Here is a 21875-nt window from a genome sequence, read left to right on the forward strand (position 1 = left end):
TCACAGGTCCCAGAAGATTGAATGGCTATTCACAACGTGCAGCACGACTCGCTCATGCGCAGTGCGCACCCGGCTGTGAGGCCGCAAGCTGTCACAGCCGGGTGCGCACGCTAGTGATGCCAGCGCCGCCGAGAGGGAGAGGATCGAGGCTTCGGGCCGCCGCATTGCTGGATCGTGGAACAGGGGAGTGTGTGTTTATTAAAAGTCAGCAGCTACACTTTTTGTAGCTGCTGACTTTTAACAAACACAAAAATTAGTGGAACCCCGCTTTAAGGTGATGGGGAAAAGGGAACAGCCATTTTAGTTATAAACAGAAATAAAATATTTTCTACAAAATATTTGTAACAAAGCTGATTATCTAACATGCTGTATTTCTTGTTTTTGAGAGCACTAGATTCACACCAGTTGCCAAGCCCTTCATTTGCAAGATTGCTTTCTCAAGTCTTTGAAGATTTGTTCAAGTACCAAACTGGAAGTCACACATCTATGTGAATGGCCGTCCGCATACCAAAAGACTCCCAAAAGACTCCAAAATGTCACCACATGGGACTTCAAAAGAAATTAGTTAGCTAGGTTCCACCCACGTTAGACTGTATAAATTGTACTAGACAACCCTTAGTCAGTAGAGCAGCCATCTTTTTGAAACAATACTCTGTATTGCTTGTTGCTCTCCCTGCATGCTTGTAAAATAATTTTTTTTCTCTTTTAAATTCGGCTTCAGCAGTCAACGTTACTGAAACCCCTTGAGTTTTGGGGTTTCCCTATCAAAGGTATCGTCACGATCATTAGAGCAGGAGCAATAATTCTAGCAAAAGACCGCCTCTGTAACTCTAAACTGGTAATCATTAAAAATGTTTAAACCGTAATGTAAATTTTTAAGTAGCATAGTTTGTTGCCATTCCACGAGTGGATGCAATTTTAAAGTGTAACATGTTAGGTATCTATTTACTTGGCGAAACATCTTTCACAATATACAAAAAAATTGGGCTAACTTTACTGTTTGTTTTTTTTTAACCACTTGCCGTCGCTGCACTGCCTATTTATGTTGGCAGTGTGGCTCTCCCAGGCAAAATCACGTTAATAGGAGTCATCTGCCTGGGAGGCCACTAGTCTGCCTGGGGAAGCCAGTGCGTGTGTCAGGTAGAGCTGCACGATTAATTGTATGAAAATCGCGATCTCGATTCACCCCCCCTGACGATCTAAACCTGACATATGCTCGATTCTTTGCATAGCTGAGGGAGCAGAGAAAACAGCTGTGGAAAACTCCCAGTAACTATAAACAAAATGATTACATTGTATCTTTCCTCCCGCAAACGCCTATCAGCATTAAGTCTCCCAGTAACTATAAACAAAATGATTACATTGTATCTTTTCCTTCCCTCTGCCAGGGAGAAAGGAAATTTAACCTCTTAAAGACTAGACCTTTCTCTGACACTTGTTGCTTGCAAGTTAAAATCATTTTTTTTTGCTAGAAAAGTACTTAGAACCCCCAAACATTTTATATATTTTTTTAGCAGAGACCCTACAGAATAAAATGGCGATTGTTGTAATATTTTATGTCACACTGTATTTGCGCAGCAGTCTTTCAAACGCAATTAATAAACTTTAATGAATAAAAAAACGTAACAGTAAAGTTATCCCAATTTTTTTTTGTTACACAGAGAATCGTGAGAGAATCGTGATCTTTATTCCAAGCTAAAAAATCGTGATTCTCATTTTGGCCAGAATCGTGCAGCTCTAGTGTCAGGTGGCTCCAATTGCCGCCTGACACCGTCAATTTCTCCCCGCTGACAGAGAAGGACAGACGGCTGATGTAAACACAGCCGTCCGTCCTTCTCCCTGCAATGATCGCAGAGACCATGCGATCCTGCTATATAGGATTGCATGTCTCTATGATCATTTCAAAAGCCCACAGTTAGAATCACTCCCCTAGGATTACATTTAACCCCTTGATCACCAATAGTATTAATCCCTTCCCTGCCAATGGCATTATTACACTAACAGTGCATATTATTAGCACTGATTACTGTAGTAATGTCACTGGTACCCCCAAAAGTGTAAAAAAAAATTGTCAGTTAGGGATCCAATCTGTCTGCCGCAATGTCGCAGTCCTGCAAAAAAAAAAAAAAAAAAAAAAAAAAAAAAAAAATCGCAGATCGCCGCCATTACTAGTAAAAAAAAAAATAAAAATGACAAATCTTTCCCGTAGTTCGTAAACGCAATAACTTTTGCGCAAAACCAATCAAAATACACTTATTGCAATTTTTTTTTACCAAAAATATGTAGCAGAAAACAAATTGGCCTAAAATATTAAAAAATTTAGATTGTTTTTGGGAATGCTATGTAGCAGAATGTGAAAAATATTTTTTTTTTCAATATTGTCGCTCTTTTTTTGTTTATAGCGCAAAAAAAAAAAAAAAAAAAATCGCATAGGTGAGGAAAGCTCTGTTTGTGGGAAAAAAAGGACGTCAATTTCATTTGGGTACAGTGTCACACGACCGCGCAATTGTCCGTTAAAGTAACGCAGTGCCGAATCACAAAAAAGCTTTACCTATGGGGTAGTCCCAGGGGATATACTCCCAAACTCTGCTATAGGCATTCAGTTTTGTTGCAAGCAGTGTCAGAAGAAAAATACCCCAACTCAATAGAGGGGTAGGTGCTGTGTCCATCAATGATCAGAGAAAAGGATTTTACGGTAAGACAAAAATCCAATTTTCTCTTTTGTTCATTGTCGGACAAAACTCCAGAATCTTCCTAACCATTGGGACTTCCCAAAGCAGTGTCAAACATGAGGGGTGGGAAAAACACAGCAGAAAAAATCCCAAAAGGCTAAACCTAGACAACCAGGTAACATGGAGCTCACCTAAAAACAATACACCCTCAAAGAGGACCAGGTCCTCTCAAACAGCGGCCTGCAAAACCCATTGCGGCAAAAAGCAGCATCCACAGCTGTCAGTACATCCACTTTAAAGAATTTAGTGAAAGTGTGCACAGACGACTAAGGTGGCCGCCTTTCCAACCTATATCACTGGCGCCTGATGGCGGAAAGCCCAAGGAGGCACTAAGCGCCCATGTAGAACAGGGAACAGAGAAACCTGACCCCTGATGGAATAGGCCGGCTCCACCGTCTTGTCCATCTGGAAATGGTCACGGCAGACGCGACCAAACGTTTGCAAGGTCCATCCATAAGGAAAAACAGTAAGGCTGATTTCCTAAACGACTCGGTTGACGCAAGGTACACCCTGATTGCCCCACCCACATCTAGAGAGTGCAAGACAATCCCCCTAGGATGTTTAGGCTTAGGACACAGGGAAGGCAACACAATGTCTTCATTCAGATGGAAACCAGAAACAACCTTAGGAAGGAAAGACTGACAAGGGCGAAGCACCACTTTATCTCTGTGAGCCACCAGGTAAGGTGAACAACAAGACAATGCCGCCAGCTCCGACATCCTGCATACAGAAGTAATAGCCACCAAGAACGTTATCTTCTGGGACAATGTAAGCAGAGGAAGCTCGCAAATGTTTTTGAAAGGCAGTTACTGGAGAACCAACAGCACCAAATTTAGATCCGACGGAGGCAACAGAGACTGTCCTGGGGGAGCCAAGTGGCGAACCCCGTGAATAAAAGCCAAAGGATGGTAAAAGAAGACCGCCAAGGCCGAAAACCTGGTCCTTGACAGTACCCAAGGCCAGGCGCTGCTCAACACCTTGTTGGAGGAATGCCAAAATCTGAGCCACCGAAAGGGAACGGGGATGACCCCCAAAAGACTCACCCCACTCAATGTACGTCTTCCAGGCACGATAGTAAATCTTCGTAGAGGTACATTTTCTAGCCTTTAACTGCATTGGAGTCACCGATTCAGACAACCCCCTATCTTTCAACACCTGGCTTTCAACAGTCAAGCTGTTAAAGGCAGTTACTGTAAAGCAGGATGGAAGATTGGCCCTTGGGCCAATAGATCTGCTCTGAGAGGAAGTCTCCAAGGGGCATTGGCGACCAGCCTCACCAGATCGGCATACCAAGACCGGCAAGGTCAGTCTGGAGTCAGATTCCTTCTGCCTCGATCCTTCGCAGAAGACTCGCCAGAAGTTTTAGCGGGGGGGGGGGGGGGGGGAGGCGTATATCAGATGATCCTGGCCCCAAGGAGTCACCAGTGCGTCTGTGGCATCAGCCAGAGATTCCTGAGAACTTGCCACAATTCTCTGTACCTTCCTGTTGAGACGAGAGGCCAACAGGTCCACCTGGGGAGTTCCCCACCGGAGACACAGCTGAACCTTAGAATGCCGGCTACCTCCCGAGCTGCCAGACACTTCTTGTGCCCCCGTGGTGATTGACATACGCCATGACTGTGGCATTGTCCGATTGAATCCGTACCAAGCACCCCTCAAGGTGATTTGTCCAATGAGCCAGAAAAATCTTATCGCCCGAAGTTCTAGTATACTGATCGGTAGTCTTGACTCCCCCTTGAGCACATCCGTGCCCAAAATGCCACCCCTCCTGGACAGGCTGGCAGCCGTGGAGACCACCTCCCAGTACAGGGGAAGGAAGGATTTGCGCTGTCGAAGCGCCAGAGAAGAGCGAAGCCACCATATTGGGGACCCTATCTTATCCCGGCTCAACAGGTTTAGATTGTCTAGAGACTGTGGATTCTTGTCCCACTTGCCAAGAATCTCTCTTTGCAGAGGACTCGAGTGGAACTGTGCAAACAGAACCGCCTCGAAGATAGACACCATCAGGCACAGCATGCAAATCCTGAAAGATGACCAAATGCTGGACAACAGGAGCCAAATCCCATCCTGCAGCTTTTGAAGTTTTTACACCTGGAAGAAAGACCCTGGCTGAAGCGGAGTCCAGAGTCAGACCCAGATAGTCCAACTTGGTGGGCGGTACCAGAGCAGATTTTTGAAAGTTCAATTTCCAACCGAACTCTTGTAGAGTCTGTACAGTAATTTCAAGGTTGTCCTTTAGAGCAGTCAGAGACTCTGCTCGCAGAAGAAGAGCGTCCAGGTACCCAGTACCGCAATCCCCCTCTGCCGCTACAATGCTAACACCGGTGCCAAAACTTTTGTGAATACCAGAGGAGCTGAGGGGAGACCAAAGGATAATGCCTTGAAATAATGCTCCTCGCCCACGGCAAAGCGGAGGAAACGCTGATGACGACATATTGGAATATGAAGGTAAGCGTCCTTGTGGGAGGATGCCACTACCGCATGAATGGACTCCATTCGGAACTTCTGTACCCGCACAAAGTGGTTAAAAAGCCCTAAGGTCCAAGATTGGACGTACCTTGCCTTCCTTCCTGAGAACTGTAAACAGGTTTAGCTAGAAAACTTGAAAAAGTTCCGATTTTGGAACCGGAACAATCACCCCTTGTAGTAGAAAGTCTTGCACCGCTCCGAAGAGACCCCGCAGGCGGTCTAGGGAAAAATTCAGGTTGGAAGGAAAGAAACCCACTGGGGGATAAGACAGAAACTTGATCATGAAGCCGGACCGAATCAGCTTGTGGACCCCCCCCATCTTGAATCGGGGAAGTCTATGGGCCTGGAAAGAAGCGAAGGCGCCCCCACCTGAGACACGGGTGACGACGCCCCTTCAGGCAGAAGAGGGCTTGTCTGCAGGCCTGGAAGAACCTGCTCTGGACTTACCAGACCAGGTTCTTTTGGAACCTCCAGGGAAGGTCCTGACAAACTTTGATCCTTTGTCTTGAGATCCTGAGAGACGAAAAGGCCACATATGAGCCGAGAAGAAAAAAAGAAAAAAAAAAAAAAAAAAAAAAGGGCCCACGTCTGCGACGAGACTCCTTGCCCCTGGCAGTCTGTGGAAGAAGAGTAATCTTACCCTTAATGATATTATCCATATCATGCCCCGAAGGACCACTGCTGTCACGAACAGTCTAGAAACGAAGGGAGCCGCATCCAGAGAGGCATCAGAGACAAAACTGCAACCCCTGGACCAACTGGTCCGCCAGCTCTGCAAGGGCAGGGGGAAGCTGTTCCCCCCCTCCAGATCCTGGCGCAAAAGCTTTGCCCACTCTAAGTCTGGGAAAACAATGCTATGGTGAACACTGTCCTGAGTACCGAACCGGCCACAGTAAACATGTGGCGGACCAATGTCTCGGCTCTCCTGTCAAAGGGATCTTTAATAGCCGGAGACTCTTCCATCGGATTAGAGTGGATTTATTCAGCCTGGAACCTGAGAATCCACCAGAGGTGGGACTGTCTACTTTTTTTTTTTAACAGGGACTCTTCAAAGGGATACTGTCTAGCGAAACGCTTAGGCACCAACCTATTGCGTTTAGGTCACCAACTCGTGCCAATTTTGTCAAAATAGGCGGGAAAAGGGAATACCTTTGCCGCTTTTTGGGAGCTGTGGGTCCAGCGCCTCCCAACACAGCAGCAGCTGCATCCTCCGTTTTTAAAGTTGCCCGCACCTATACAATTAGTGCATCAACCAGTGCCGTCTCATGCACGGCTACAGTAGAAGAGGAATTACAGTGACCCACAGTGACAGTTTAGAGGGGCTGGGGGAAGGGAGGGGAACCCGGGGGTCCGACCGTCCCAGCGAGGTGCCCAGGTCCATACCAAAAGACCACCAGGGGAGAGGAAGGAAACTATTTACCACTCCACTGAACTGGGTGGGCACCGCTCCGGGCAGCCCACTGCACCATCGGAATGGGGATGCTGCGGGCCAATAGGCATGCTGCGACTCAGGCCGGGACCAGGTCGTATGGGCCCCCCACAAGACTTTTAACTCGCAGGCCAGCTCCCATCCAGTGGGGCTATGTTGCGGCCGGCCTAGCATGGAGCTGAGGCCTGCGCGCGCTTGCTGGCCGGACTGGGGAGACCTTAAGGATCTAGAATATACAGCAGTTAATTGTAGTTCTCACAGGAACAAAAAATAAAGGAAAAAAAATGCCCAGCAAGGAACTGGGCACTTACTCCTGACTAGGCAGAAAAAAAAAACTGGATGCCTATAGCAAATAGTGGGAGTATATCCCCTGGGACTGCCCCATAGGCTTGGTAAAGCTTTTTCCTGCCCAGTGTCCTACTCCTGTAGGGGGGCAGCATAACCCAATGGTAAGCAGATTCTTGAGCTGTGTCTGTCAATAAACGAAAGAATTTTGGATAGCGTAAGGGAGGGTTATAGCCCCTGTCAGATTTTTTGGGCCATCTGTGTCCCATTGGGGAGATTTCCCTTCACTTCCTGTCCTACAGCCATAGGAAGTGAGTGGAAATCTCTGCAAATTAAGGAAATTCCTTGGGGACTCCTTGGTCACCGGAACTAGTAACCCCATTGGATGAGTTCCCCTCTTACTTTTCTGGTGACAACCCACAATTTGGGGGTTATTTTATTTTCACTTTAAATTTTAATGGTAAACAGAACAAATAGCGATGGTAAATCTTCTTAATGGGGGCACAGACAGCAATAAAAACTGAGAGGGGTACTAATCCCTCTCCACTATGACTAAAACTAAAATAAAAGTTTTGCCCTTAGTTATATTTTAAGACATTCAATGTCTGTGTCAATGGATGCAGCAGTAGGACTCAGGAGCAAGTCTGCCTGGGTGTCTCTAGGGAAAGCGGCAAAAAGAGGGGCTTGAAACGCCGACAGGGAACCCCCGATGAGAAGAAGGATTAGGGCTGCTCTGTGCAAAACCATTGCACAGAGCAGGTAAGTATAGGCATGTTATTTTTTTTTTTTTTTTTAAGCAAGGGTTTACAAACACTAAGTGTGTTCAGCCAGCGATGGGCTTTCTGGTAGAAGTTTTTGGAAAGTGGACAGTCTGACACATTTAGTAAAGAGGCGTGAAGCTTTCTGAAGTTGCAATTTTTGTCACAATTTTATGGAAAATTAAGAAACTGTACTAATCTGGGGAGGTAATCATTCATTTATTTTTTTTTGTTAACTTGATATTTGTAACAGCAATGATTTTCGAATGCATGAACGGGTCACATTCATGACAGCTGTTAAGATACTAGTGATCTGTAATTGGCTACAGATAATTACATGGTACAGCTAATCACATGGTACAGAGTGCTGAGACTGGCCCATGTACCATGTGATAGCTGTGGGACAATCACAGCAACACTCTGCAGGATACACAGCTGTTATGAATTAAATTCTTTCATAACAGATTTGAGGACATTGTGATCATTTGATCGCATAGCGGAGGCTGGGTACCAGGATCTGCAAACTGATGTGTGCGGTGGAGACAGTGGTTGCAGGAGCAATGTGCTACATCCCCCTAACCTGGAAAAGGGCTGGATGAGGTGCATGTACGTGGCCCAGCCTGCCCGTGCTGGCCGCTCGCAATAAATATACTGTGGGCATTCCGCAAGTGGTTAAACAGTTTACTACCACTTTAACTCTTTCCTACAATTGTGCCTACCTTTCCTTCCGCTGGATGTAAGGTGTGCATCTCTCTTTATAATAAAATGCATTTAGACATTGTAGCGGCCGCCTCGATGGATAAAGGTTTTCCGCCGCCAGAGATGTTCTTCCTCCTAGTGGGAGGGATGCTGTAGAGTAGAGCAGGAACCGCTCTTATAAGAGCTAGTGATTTAGCCATCCAAGCAGAAGAGCGAGAGAGCTAGTATAGCCTTCTCCCACAAACATGAGATGAGACTATGTTGAGGGTAAGCAAGAACTGTTTATTGAACCCACTCAACACATTATATACACTATCAGGTCAGGTGAGTGATTACATTATCATTTGTAGATGAAATTGTATACAAAAATAGAATTAACCTGAACTAATTATCTAGCCATCTGGACAGAAACAATGTGTGAGTTCACCTCAATACACAGACAGTATAAGCATATTCAATGATGTGTGGAAGACAGGTGGTTGAGCTGATATTAGCAATCTGCTAGGGGTCTGACAGTTCAGTTGTTTGTTCCGTAGATGAATAAAGTGAACATAAAATGAAATAGAAGGCAATGTCCCCAAACTCATAGGAGAATGAAACAAAGGGGTTTACAAACCAGGGACAGGGTGATCCGTCACAGATTTATAATTTTAGGGTTCCAACTAGGTTGTGGGCAATGCGTGCATCTGTTTCACAAGGTGGATTTGGGAGAGCAGTTTTTCACAAAGATTTTGTATGCAAACAGGAGATTTTGCTGGCTCATATCACTTTTTTGCAGTTCATGAACCTTGGATTCTGTTTGATTGCACATTTCAGCACACGCGGGATGAGAAAGCTGATGATTTGGACACCTATTAATAGACACAATGATCTAATTTTTCCTTTTTAGGCCTCATGCACACTGGACGTTATCAAAACGCCAGTAGAAAGCTGTAGGAGTTTTTCAGCTTTTTTGCAGTAGCTTTTTTTTTAGCTTTTTTCAGCTGTAGCGTTTTTTAGCAAAACTATACTCCAGGCAAAAGCCTATGGCTCAAAAACTTTTGATAAACGCCAAATAGCTGCATTTTTCAGTGTTTTCTGGCTTTTTCAGCTTTTATCAGTTAGGGGATTTTTACAGCTGAAAAACCCCTCTTAAAACCCACCACAACCAGAAAACGCCCCTGCTAAAAACTGCTAACAACCGCTGTGTGTATGGACACATAGGAAAACATGCTGAGGAGTTTACTGGCTGCAGAAAAAAGCATCTTAATTAACGTTTTACCATCTTAACATCTAATTTCTTAATTTTCCTTCTCACTTTCAATAGGCTCTGGGAGGTTGGAAATTTCAGGACTGGGAATTAGGCCAACTTTAGTGCTTGTACAATAGGGGACTCTGGGGAGAATGTGCCTTATACACCATGCCAAAAACAGCAGCTGTAAAAACATCCAGTGTGCATAAACCTTAAGCTTGTTTAATATTTTGTGATTGATTTGTGTGGTTTTTTTTTTTTTTTTTTTTTTTTTTTTTTTTACACAAATGCTGGAGAATTATCATTATCATTTGTTTTTTTTCCTGAATAGTGCTGAATTAGTTTATATATCTATGCAAGTTTGTTGTAGGTGGGAAACATTTTGGTGCTAGCAGGCTGTTTACATTTATCACATACACATATTATTTGTATTCACAGGAGTCTTTAGTTGCACGCACAGTATTTTTTTTTTTCGCACTGCCCTTAACCCTGTCGCCGGTTTTCCTTTTTTGGACCACTTTTGGTAGGTCCTAACCACTGCCGACAAGGAATATCCCACAAAAGCTGCAGTTTTGGAGATGTAATTTAGCCATTATAATTTGGCCCATGTCAAAGTTGCTCAAATCTTTTACGCCAATTTTTTTCTGCTTTCAACACATAATTCACTTGCAACCTAAAATATCCCACCCACATTCGGGTACCATTGTCGTGGGATAATCAATGTTATTCACTTTACCTGTCAGAGGTCATAATGTTGTAGCTGATCGTCGCATGTGTATATAAAGGGATACATACACACATACATGGCAGTACATTGTAATACACAAAGTGCACATCTGTTCTACGTTTTTCAGTGCACACCAGTGCAGGCTCCTGTTTTCTTGTTCTGTGTGAAGTTTGTCTAGGCTTGGATTATAAAAATTTTCATTGTACCTAGAAATACTGCAAACTGGGACACCTTTTCCAACATCCATTAAACTTCCTGTTGCATCTCTGGTACAGGAAGCGATAGAACAAAGATAGCAAAAAAAAAAAGCCTGACACAGTCTATCCAAAACCACAAAGAAAATGTGTAGTCTTTTAATATACTTAAAGGATTTGCACACATTTCTAAAACAAAAAAAGCAAGGTTAGAGAGAGGGCATTCACACTGATAATTACCTGTCTCATGGCAGAAGCTTTGGTTGGCCAGTATTAAGATGCCACAAACACAAGCATGCAGTCAAATATTAAAAGGTATGATCTGACTGGCTTGTCTCCAGGAAAACAAAAGCTCAACAAGAATTTCTAACCTGTGTGATCATCCTTTCGCCTAAGAGGTGTCCACAAATGGTCATCTCATATCTATGGGAACCTTTAGAGTACAACACAACCTTCATCTAAGTACTGGAAGCACAGAATAAATCTAAATCACAATAGCAGGCAAGTAGCAGGGACAAAAGTACAAGGAAAGAGTCAAGTCCACCTTATCCCTCATACAGTTTACACCTATCTGGAAGCATTCTCCGTTCTCTCTCTTGTCTGTCCTCCCCAGCTCAGCACCATAGTTCTAACCCACCTATTAATAGAATGAAAGGAAACATGGTGCAGAGAGGATTTATTAGAGAACAGTGTAGAAAGTGTGAGCTAAAGCGGCAAGTCACTTACCCAAGATCACAGTCGGTGTCAGAAATGCTGACTACCTCCTAATATCCTCAGGGAAAGAGTAAGTCCTAAACAGTGTCGGGCATTGATAGAATAAAAAAATCCTATAATTCATAGTATATGAATAGTGCACCCCATTGTAAAAAATAAAAGCTTCTGATTATTTCTATTAAGTTACCTTAGTAAAGTGGGTTCAGGCATTCCAGGGTCAGCTCCCCTTTTAAACCCTTCAACAAAAGAAAAGAAAAAGTAAAAATGTAAATCATACAACAGTTCATACCAATGGACAATTTATTTTGCGCTTAGATTTATTCAGATATGTCCAAACAAGAGACAAGGGTTAGAAAGGCTGGATTCATCTCTTTTTCATGGATAGTGTAGGACCCACTGATAATGCCTTAGCAAAATCCAGATACACCACATCCACAGGTCTCCCCCTATCTAGCTCACAGCTCTTCTCCTTGGAGACTGTTAACAGATTGGTCTGACAAGAATGTCCTTTTGAAAACCCGTGCTGATTACTGCTGATGATACTGTTGACTTTAGCAAATTCTTGGATATAGTCCCTTATCATCCATCCAAAAAATACTATTGACGTCAGGCTGACCGGCCTATAATTGCCCGGGATATGTCTCTGCCCTTTCTTGAATATTGGTAGCACGTTGCTTTCCTCCAGTCACCTGGTACAATTCCTGCTAAAATACTATCTGCAAAGATCAGGAACAGTGGTCTAGATATAACCCTACTGAGTTCTTTGAGTACTCTCAGATGCACGCCATCCGGTGCTGGTGATTTATTTGTGTTAATGTTATCAAGCCTTTTCATGATTTCACACTCTTGTTAGCCATAGCGGCATGTGTTGTGAACTAGTACTGCTAACCATACAGTCATGGTTACATATCACTTTTCTCCCAATTCTGATGTTTTTAATGTTTACATAAGGAAAAAAAAAAAGGAATTTGGATCTAACCGAACAGCAAAACACGTCACGTTGCAAAAAAATATTGGATTTATGTAATCAAAAACAGCAACTGAATCTATGGGACAAGCAAAAAGAAAGATTAACTGTGTTGTTCTTTCATAGATTAGCCAATCATACAAGTGTACACAACCTCCTTCAACCACTTCCCCTGGGCGAACGTCATATGATGTCAGGGACCTGAAGTGGAGATATCTGGAGGATGCCTGCAGCTACAAGCATCATCCAGATATCCTTTTTTTCCAGCCGGCGATTCCCCGCAATGTAAAAGCTATCATAGTGGCTGTTTAGTGGCTTGATGGCTTTTACAGGCAGCCGGAGGGGATGGCCTCCCTTTTGCCGCTCCCCGGTGCTTCTCCGGGGCATGCCCATGCAAATGGAGAGCCAGAGCATGAATCTGCTGATGGCAGCTGCCTACCAGAGCTGGCTGTGGACCAAATGGCCACTGATCATCTCTATGACCCTAAGAGGCTGGAAGCGACATCATGACATCACTTCTGGCGCCGGCAGATGTAAACACGGACAGTTTTTTTTTAGCTGGAAAGCCTAAAATAGAGAGTTTTTTTGTTTGTTTTTTTTTAACTCAGGCTTTCCAGCATAGAGGAGAGATGTCGGGACTTAATGACCCCAGATCTCTACATAAAGAGCACCTGTCGTGCTCTATGTCTATTACAAGGGGATTACAGAGAACAAGGGATGTTTACATTCCTTGTAATAGGAATAAAAGTGATCACAAAATAAAAAATTAAAAGAGAAAGTGTAATGATATAAAAAAGAAAATATGTAAAGCGCCCCATCCCCTCACGCAGAAGCAAACTTATACATAGGTCGTGTGCATGTATATGCGAATGGCGTTCAAACCAAACATGTGTGGTATCGCATCAAAGTTAGAGTGAGCAATAAATCTAGCACAAGACCTCCTCTGTAAGCCTATGGAGATTTTTAAGTACCGAAGCTTGGCGCCATTCCATGAGCGTGCGCAATTTTAAAGCATGACATGTCATGTTAGGTATCTATTTACTCGGTGTAACATCTTTCCCATTATAAAAATAAATTGGTGTAAATATTGGGGTTTTTAATTAAAGTTTTTTTTAAATCGCGTCTGAAAAATGTTTGCGCAAATACAGTGCGACATAAAAATTGCAATGATCGCTATTTTGTTTCCTAGGGTCTCTGCAAAAGAAAAAAAAATATGTATGTATGCATGTATGTATGTATGTATGTATGTATACACACACACACAGTACAGACCAAAAGTTTGGACACACCTTCTCATTCAAAGAGTTTTCTTTTTTTCATGACTATGAAAATTGTAGAGTCACTCTTCAAGAGGTAGTCACCTGAAATGGTTTTCACTTCACAGGTGTGCCCTGTCAGGTTTAATAAGTGTGATTTCTTGCCTTATAAATGGGGTTGGGACCATCAGTTGTGTTGTGCAGAAGTCAGGTGGATACACAGCTGATAGTCCTACTGAATAGACTGTTAGAATTTGTATTATGGCAAGAAAAAAGCAGCTAAGTACAGGAAAACGAGTGGCCATAATTATTTTAAAAAATGAAGGTCAGTCAGTCCGAAAAATTGGGAAAACTTTGAAAGTGTCCCAAGTGCAATCACAAAAACCATCAAGCGCTACAAAGAAACTGGCTCACATGGGGACCGCCCCAGGAAAGGAAGACCAAGAGTCACCTCTGCTGCGGAGAATAAGTTCATCCAAGTCACCAGCCTCAGAAAATCGCAGATTAACAGCAGCTCAGATTAGAGACCAGGTCAATGGCACACGGAGTTCTAGCAGCAGGCACATCTCTAGAACAACTGTTAAGAGGAGACTGTGTGAATCAGGCCTTCATGGTAGAATATCTGCTAGGAAACCACTGCTAAAGAAAGGCAACAAGCAGAAGAGACTTGTTTGGGCTAAAGAACACAAGGAATGGACATTAGACCAGTGGAAATCTGTGCTTTGGTCTGATGAGTCCAAATTTGAGATCTTTGGTTCCAACCACCGTTGCTTTGTGCGAAGCAGAAAAGGTGAACGGATGGACTCTACATGCCTGGTTCCCACCGTGAAGCATGGAGGAGGAGGTGCTTTGCTGGTGACATTGTTGGGGATTTATTCAAAATTGAAGGCATACTGAACCAGCATGGCTACCACAGCATCTTGCAGCGGCATGCTATTCCATCTGGTTTGCGTTTAGTTGGACAATCATTTATTTTTCAAGAGGACAATGACCCCAAACACACCTCCAGGCTGTGTAAGGGCTATTTGACCAAGGAGGAGAGTGATGGGGTGCTGCGCCAGATGACCTGGCCTCCACAGTCACCGGACCTGAATCCAATCGAGATGGTTTTGGGTGAGCTGGAACGCAGAGTGAAGGCAAAAGGGTCAACAAGTGTTAAGCATCTCTGGGAACTCCTTCAAGACTGTTGGAAGACCATTTCAGGTGACTGCCTCTTGAAGTGTGACTCTACAATTTTCATAGTCATGAAAATAAAGAAAACTCTTTGAATGAGAAGGTGTGTCCAAACTTTTGGTCTGTACTGTATATATACATACATACACACACATATACAGTGCCTTGCAAAAGTATTCACCCCCTTGGCAATTTTCTGTTTTCTATTTCTAAAAACTAGTTTTATGTATATATTTTTTCTCATTTCACTTCACCAACTTAGACTATTGTGTTCTGATCCATCACATAAAATTCAGATTAACAAAACATTGAACTTAGGCTGTAATATGTTTGGGGTTCTGAGTAATTTTCTACCAAAAAAAAATATGATTTTTACATGTAGGAGAAATGCCAGAATTGGCTTGGGTGGCAAGTGGTTAAACTGGAAATGCATCCTTACAATCTGATTGTACAATCTCTGCACAATTCCATTTAGCTTTATAAAAACTGGGTACTGTTAGGGCCTACCCAAACAATCCTTTACATTTGTATAAAATTACCCAGGACCCTGTACTTTACAATGGTCTGTGAGGCTAACTATTGTCTGGGTAGTGTAAGAGATCACCTAAACAATCCATTTAGTTTATATCCAGTCAGGTAGGGTGTATAGATGTTGGTAAATGTGAAGATGATTGCAATTTGAATGGCCACACTTTAGATATAACATCTATGCAATAATCATGACTGACATGGTGATGTGCAGAAAAAAAAAGTAAGCTGTGATAATGCAAGCAATGCTTTCACTTCCTCTATATGGTTATTACAGAGCAAAGATAAAAGAGGACATCATAAGGCATTCCTTGTACAACAGATAATGACAAGCAAACAATGAAAACTTCCTCTAGAGCATGATGAAATTTCTTGAGTCAAACCACGTCATCTACTAGCAAACCCCGGACTTCTGAGAAAATACTACCACCATTGAAACAGGGCATACGTACCTTTACAGCTAATCCATAATAATACAGATCTACTATAACTAATGCACAACACGATTATAAAGAATAAGGCCTGGTTCTTACTATTGCGGGTTTGTGGCCTGCTTTTTAATTGGCACAGCAGCACATTCATTTGAGTGGGCTGCTGTGCCTGCGTTTCCAGCAGAAAAAAAAAATACATGTACTATTTTGGAAATGCAGCGGCTGGGAAATCACATGGTGCTTTTGCACCATGCAATTTTCCTGCGGTTGCCGCAACCACAAATGCGCTGCAGTTTGAAATGTGCGGGGGTGCCATTAAGAATGAAGTGCGCCTGACAACAGGACGAGCAAACCTTATCGAATCTCCCACATGAAATGGGCCTAAAAACTGATAGTGACTCACATCTGAATACCAAATAAAAAAAATTAAGTGCAGCACTCCTAAATATACAAATCCCTACAACCAACCAAAATTAGTACAATTCACTACATAAAGTTATAGAAATGAGAAGAAACAATATAATGTTATCAATAGTGACCACACATATACAAAAATATATGTGTCACACAGCGAAACACTTCCACAAGGGACCCTCTGATAAAGTGTAAGGCAGAGCTGTAAGTATGAGGTCTTCATGCTAGGAGCATTCCCAGAAGTGATCTGTATTGGCCACAGAGAGAGCAGTATATGGGGAGTTTGAATAAGAAATGCATCTGCCTATGTGAAAGCGAGTGTGTTCTTAATCTTTATTATATTAAACCAGATGATGACCTGGAGAAGATGGGCAACAGCTGTGGACTGAGCAATAATGGAGGGCAGAAACCTTCCATCACTGAAGTAAGGCACACAGGGTACCCGGTACATGTACCATAATGTTCTATGTATACCTACACATCAGGGGTCAAGTCCTGGGAAAAAAGTGTGGGAACATCCCCAACCTCAAAAAAAAAAAAAAAAAAAAAAAAAAAAGTGTGTTCGCGTGTGTATATATATATATATATATATATATATATACACACACATATACACACACACACACATATACATATACATACATACACACATGTATATATTTTTTTAAGTGGATCGAATTGGGTTCCTGCAGGTATCGCGAGCTGCTACAACTGGCAGGTACTGATGGTGGGTAATGCTGGCGGGTACTTCTGACTGGTACGGCTGGTGGGTACTGCTGGCCGGCGCTGCTGGCGGGTACTGGTGGTGGCTACTACTGGCAGGTACTGTTGGTGGGTACTGCTGGTGGGATACGTATACATTGGGTTGCAAATTTGCAGTACGGGCGTGATTTATATCCGTTGGACACAAGATCATTAAAACCCTGGATCTGTCACATATTTCTTTGCAAAATAGACTTGATTTAAATTTATATGGATTTTGCTCAGTAGCACTAAGAGTCCTTTCACTCCTTCCCTCCTCGCTCTAGCATCTCTCCTTCCCTCCTCGCTCTCGCGTCTCTCCTTCCCTCCCGCCGATGTTTCCTGTATGGCGCCTGTGTCCTGTCACAGGCGGAGAACATTTGGTATCACTCCGCCTGTAACAGGAGCCGGCGCTTCACAGAAAGCATCGGCTCTGCTTCCTGTAGTGTGGCTCCTTTCCTCACGCTGTGCTCTGGGATGGCGGGTTGGCAATCTGGGCTTACCCACCCACCATCCCAGACCAGGAGGTGTTGCTGGGATCGTGTTGGGGCTCTGGGGGGGGCGGCGTTACGGTTGTAGAATAAGTACAGGAATGCCGTTCCCATGCGTTCCCGCAGGGCTCAAGCCCTGCTACACCATTATGGCATGAGCTCTGGGAACCCACAGTAGATTTAGTTCTGCTTTAAGTCAAACCACTCCTGAACCTGAAGGTTTTCCCTCAATGACCAGGCCATTTTTTTGCGATTCGGCACTGCATTATTTTAACTGACAATTGCGCGGTCATGTGACGCTGTACCTAAATAAAATTGATGCCCTTTTTTTTTCCACAAATAGGAGGTTTCTTTTGGTGGCATTTGATCACCTGTGCGATTTTTATTTTTTTGCACTATAAACCAAAAATAAGCGACAATTCTGGGGAAAAAAAAAAACACAGTATTTTTCACTTTCTGCTATATAACATTCCCAAAAAAAATGTAATTTTTTCATCATTTTTAGGCCAATATGTATTCTGCTACATATTTTTTGAAAAAAAAATCTCAATAAGAGTATATTGATTGGTTTGCGCAAAAGTTATCTTGTCTACAAACTAGGGGAATTTTATATTTATTTTTTTACTAGTAATAGCGGCGATTAGCAATTTTTAGTAGGACTGCGACATTGCGGTGGACAGATCGAACACCTGACATTTTTGACACTTTTTGGGGGGGGGACCAGTGACATTACTACAATAATCAGTGCTAAAATAATGCACTGTTACTGTACTAATGACACTTGCAGGGAAGGGGTTAACACCAGGGGCAATCAAAGGGTAAATGTGTCCCTAGAAGTGCTTTCCAACTGTGTGAGGGATGTACGTATGGAATGAACACGGGAACCTGGGTTTCTAAATAGGAAGAACACAAGAGCCCTATGTTCATTGCTGATAGAACAGTGGGTCTGCCATGTTTACAACGACAGACCACCATTTTTTTCTCCACGGGGAGCGATCGCGGGTGCCTAGCAGCAATCAGGCTGCCAGGCCCGCAGATCACTTTCACCTGCGGTGAATGGGCACACGTGCCCCCACTTGCGGTTCCGCGAAGCGACGTACAGTTACGCCGTTTTGCGGGACAGAGCCGACCTGCCGCAGTTTATGTACTGTTGGCCGTCGGCAAGTGGTTAAGTGCCTGGCAGCAAAAAGTTTAAACTCTCTGTTCCAAAGTGCACATTAGGGAATTTCACTAAATTCCCCATATCATACATTTCCTGAAAGCAGAGAAATTAATTAAAAGGTTTTAACAAAACACATATACAGTAAAACCTTGGATTGCGAGCATAATTCGTTCCGGAAGCATGCTTGTAATCCAAAACACTCTTATATCAAAGCGAATTTTCCCATAAGAAATAATGGAAACTCAGATGATTCGTTCCACAACCATTTATTCATAAGTCCTTCAGTTTATAGTCCATATAAAAAGATTATAGCATTGCGATAGATTATATAACCATAAAATGTCCATCCACAAATAGCCGCTTCCACAAGGGGATTAGATGCAAAATCCAGCAGGAGCTCCAGAGTATCAAAGAAAAGAGAGGCGCCTCTAAGTGTAGCAATATGGTTCCATTTAACCACTTAAGCCCCGGAGGATTTGGCTGCTAAACGACCAGAGGGTATTTTGCGATTCGGCACTGCGTGACTTTAACGGACAATTGCGCGGTCGTGCGACGCTGTACCTAAACGAATTTGGCGTCCTTTTTTTCCCACAAACAGAGCTTTCTTTTGGCGGTATTTGATCACCTGTGCGATTTTTTGATCACGCGCTATAAACAAAAAAAGAGCGTAAATTTTGCAAAAATAGCAATATTTTTCCCTTTTTTTTATATGAAATTCCCCCCCAAAAAAATGTAAAAATCAAAATTTTTTAATATTTTCGGCCAATTTGTTTTATGCTACCTATGTTTGGTAAAAAAAAAAAAAAAAAAAAAAAAAAAAAAAAAAAAAATCGCAAAAAGCGTATTTTGATTGGTTTGCGCAAAAGTTATTGCGTTTACTAACAAAGGGAAAGATTTTTGTCATTTTTGTTTTTTTTTTTAACGCGTAATGGCGGCGATCTGCGATTTTTTTTGCGGTACTGCGACATTGCGGCGGACAGATCGGACCCTTGACTGACATTTTTGACACTTTTGGGGTTACCAGTGACATTTCTACAGTAATCAGTGCTATATATATGCACTGTTACTGTAAAAATACACTGGTAGTGAAGGGGTTAACTTTATTTGAGAGGGAGGGGCTGTGTGTGTCCCTAGGGGCGTGATTCTAACTGTGATTGGCTGTGGCTTCAACTGTATGCAGAGTGATCAATGGATCTACATAGTAGATCCATGTGATCATCTCTCATACAGAGAGGAGAATGACAGGCAGCTTGTTTACACAAGCTGCCTGACTTTCTCCCTCTCCCCCGCCGATCGCAGAGTGGCCGGCGGCGATCGGGTCCGCCGGTCACACGCGCGGGGGGGTCCGTGACCACGCGGGAGCGCGCCTCCGGTGGCGCGCGCTCGCTCCCTAAACCCTCACAGGCGAGCGACGTAGACCTACGTCACTTTGCCTGTGAGGGGCTGACCGCCGCCGTAGATAGTCGTGCGGCGGTCGGCAAGTGGTTAATGAAGGTACAACATTTAGCAACTCACATGGTTGATGAATAAAACAGGCTCATCTAAGTATGCAGGCATCCGTCCACATAGACTGTCTTCTGCACCGCCGGCTGCCAGTCTGTAATCCTGACCGGGAAGACCACCCTGCAGTAAAGCGATCTGAACGCGAGGGGCAGCATGGAAGGGATGACGTAGATGGCGGTGCGGAGGACGGTCTATGTGGACAGCTTTAGCCTGGATGCCTCCATACTTAGATGTGCCTGTTCCAATCATCAACCATGTGAGTTGCTAAATGTTGTACCTTCATTAAATTTAACCATATTGCTACACTTAGAGGCGCCTCTCTTCTCTTTTATACTCAGCTGTGACTTAAGGCTACTTGTATATCAAGACATCGCTTGTATATCAAGTCAAAATTTATTTGAAAATTTTGCTTGTCTTGCAAAGTGCTCTTAAACCAAGTTACTCTTAAACCAAGGTTTTACTGTACATAGATACACACACACACACACACACACATATACATATATACATATATATATATATATATATATATATATATATATATATATATATATATATATATATATATATATAAAAATGGACCCTTACTTAATACATATGTAGGCTGTGCTTTCATTGTATGAAAACTGGCTAATACCATTCTCTGGTATGATACATGCATCATGAGAACAATAATTACTGTTCTAGGTGAGAGCAAATAGCATTTTTCTTGTTCTCCGACCCCAATAGCAAATGAGTTTCAGGTTTACCCTACCAATTGGGAACCAGACAGCATGGTTGCCAATCACGTAATCACTATGTCAACCATTCATTGCTATTAAGTGTAAGCTAGAGTAGTGTTTTTCAACTGGGGTGCTGCAGGACCCTGGGGTGCCGTGAGGAGACCTCGGGGTGCTTTGGCAACAGCCTGATCTGAGCGATCCTTGATCCTCTGTTCGCTCCTGTGTTACATGAGGCACTATAAAGTCCTATGTACAGAAGAGGCAGAGCGCTCTACCCACACTTTCCAAGCTCTCTGCTCCTCGCTGTACTCTTACAGGCAACACAGAAAGCTGAGCTGGCTGCCTGACCAGGTCCTACCCACCGATGATGGAGAGCACAACTAACACCTCCTCCAGGCTCCATCCACCCTACGAGGGGGAGGGGAGATTTTAGGGGGGTTGTGATGGGAGGGTGTTTTGGGTGTGTGGTGATAGAAGGGGGAATTGACAGAGGGTTTGTTCTGGGGGGCTGATTATTGTTGGGTGGATGCTACCTATTAAGGCTTGTTCACACCAGGTGAAGACCAGTAACATTTGCGAAATATTGCGTGTTCCCTTATCGCACAAAAATGCTGCCTTTTGCAGATGGGCGTAGGTGCCCAATAATTCTTAATGACACCCCCACGCATCTAGCAAATGCGCATCAGTTTGCACCGTAGTGCCATGTGTTTTGGTGGTGTAAAATTTTAAAAATCATGCCGACACCCTTTTGCGCGTTTACCACGCAAAGAGCAGTTCATTAAGAAAATTTGATGTGTGGGAACGTGCAAAAAAGCGTGTGCACTTGGCTGTACCTCCCCATGTGAATGAGCACTTAGACTCATGTGCCCTGGGACTATGCACAATTTTAAAGGGTGCCTTGACTGAAAAAAGGTTGAAAAACAGCTAGAGGTTCATTCAGGATTAAAAAATGCCACTGTAGGTTGAAGATGGCTGTGTGCTTCTGTTTAATGCAGTAAATGTCAGATACAATTATAATATTAAACATTATTTAGACTTTTTTCCGTTTAACGTAAATCTTTCTATTTTTCAGCTTATAATAAAAAAAACTAAACAATGCTCACTGCGGTGCACTGGTTGTGACTGTACAAGGCACTAGAGTGCTATTCACAAAGAAAATTTGTGGGTTAAAACATACGTTACCATAGACAAATAAAAAGGTTGCAGCGCTAAAACAGTGTTATAAGGAGTGTCTGAAAAATCAAGTCCA

General features: G+C 43.2%; 1 protein-coding gene across 1 annotated transcript in view; it reads right to left on the minus strand.

The window, feature by feature from the left end:
* Nucleotides 1-21875, minus strand: part of TOMM7 (translocase of outer mitochondrial membrane 7) — an 89092-nt gene that overhangs the window by 40552 nt on the left and 26665 nt on the right. Inside the window, exon 2 of the mRNA XM_082259643.1 lies at nucleotides 11426-11474. Coding sequence (XP_082115769.1) covers nucleotides 11426-11474 — 49 coding nt within the window. The remainder of the gene's footprint in view (nucleotides 1-11425; nucleotides 11475-21875) is intronic.

Source organism: Pelophylax lessonae (assembly GCF_965119305.1).
Source record: "Pelophylax lessonae genome assembly, chromosome: 5".
In the NCBI taxonomy this organism is placed as follows: Eukaryota; Metazoa; Chordata; class Amphibia; order Anura; family Ranidae; genus Pelophylax; species Pelophylax lessonae.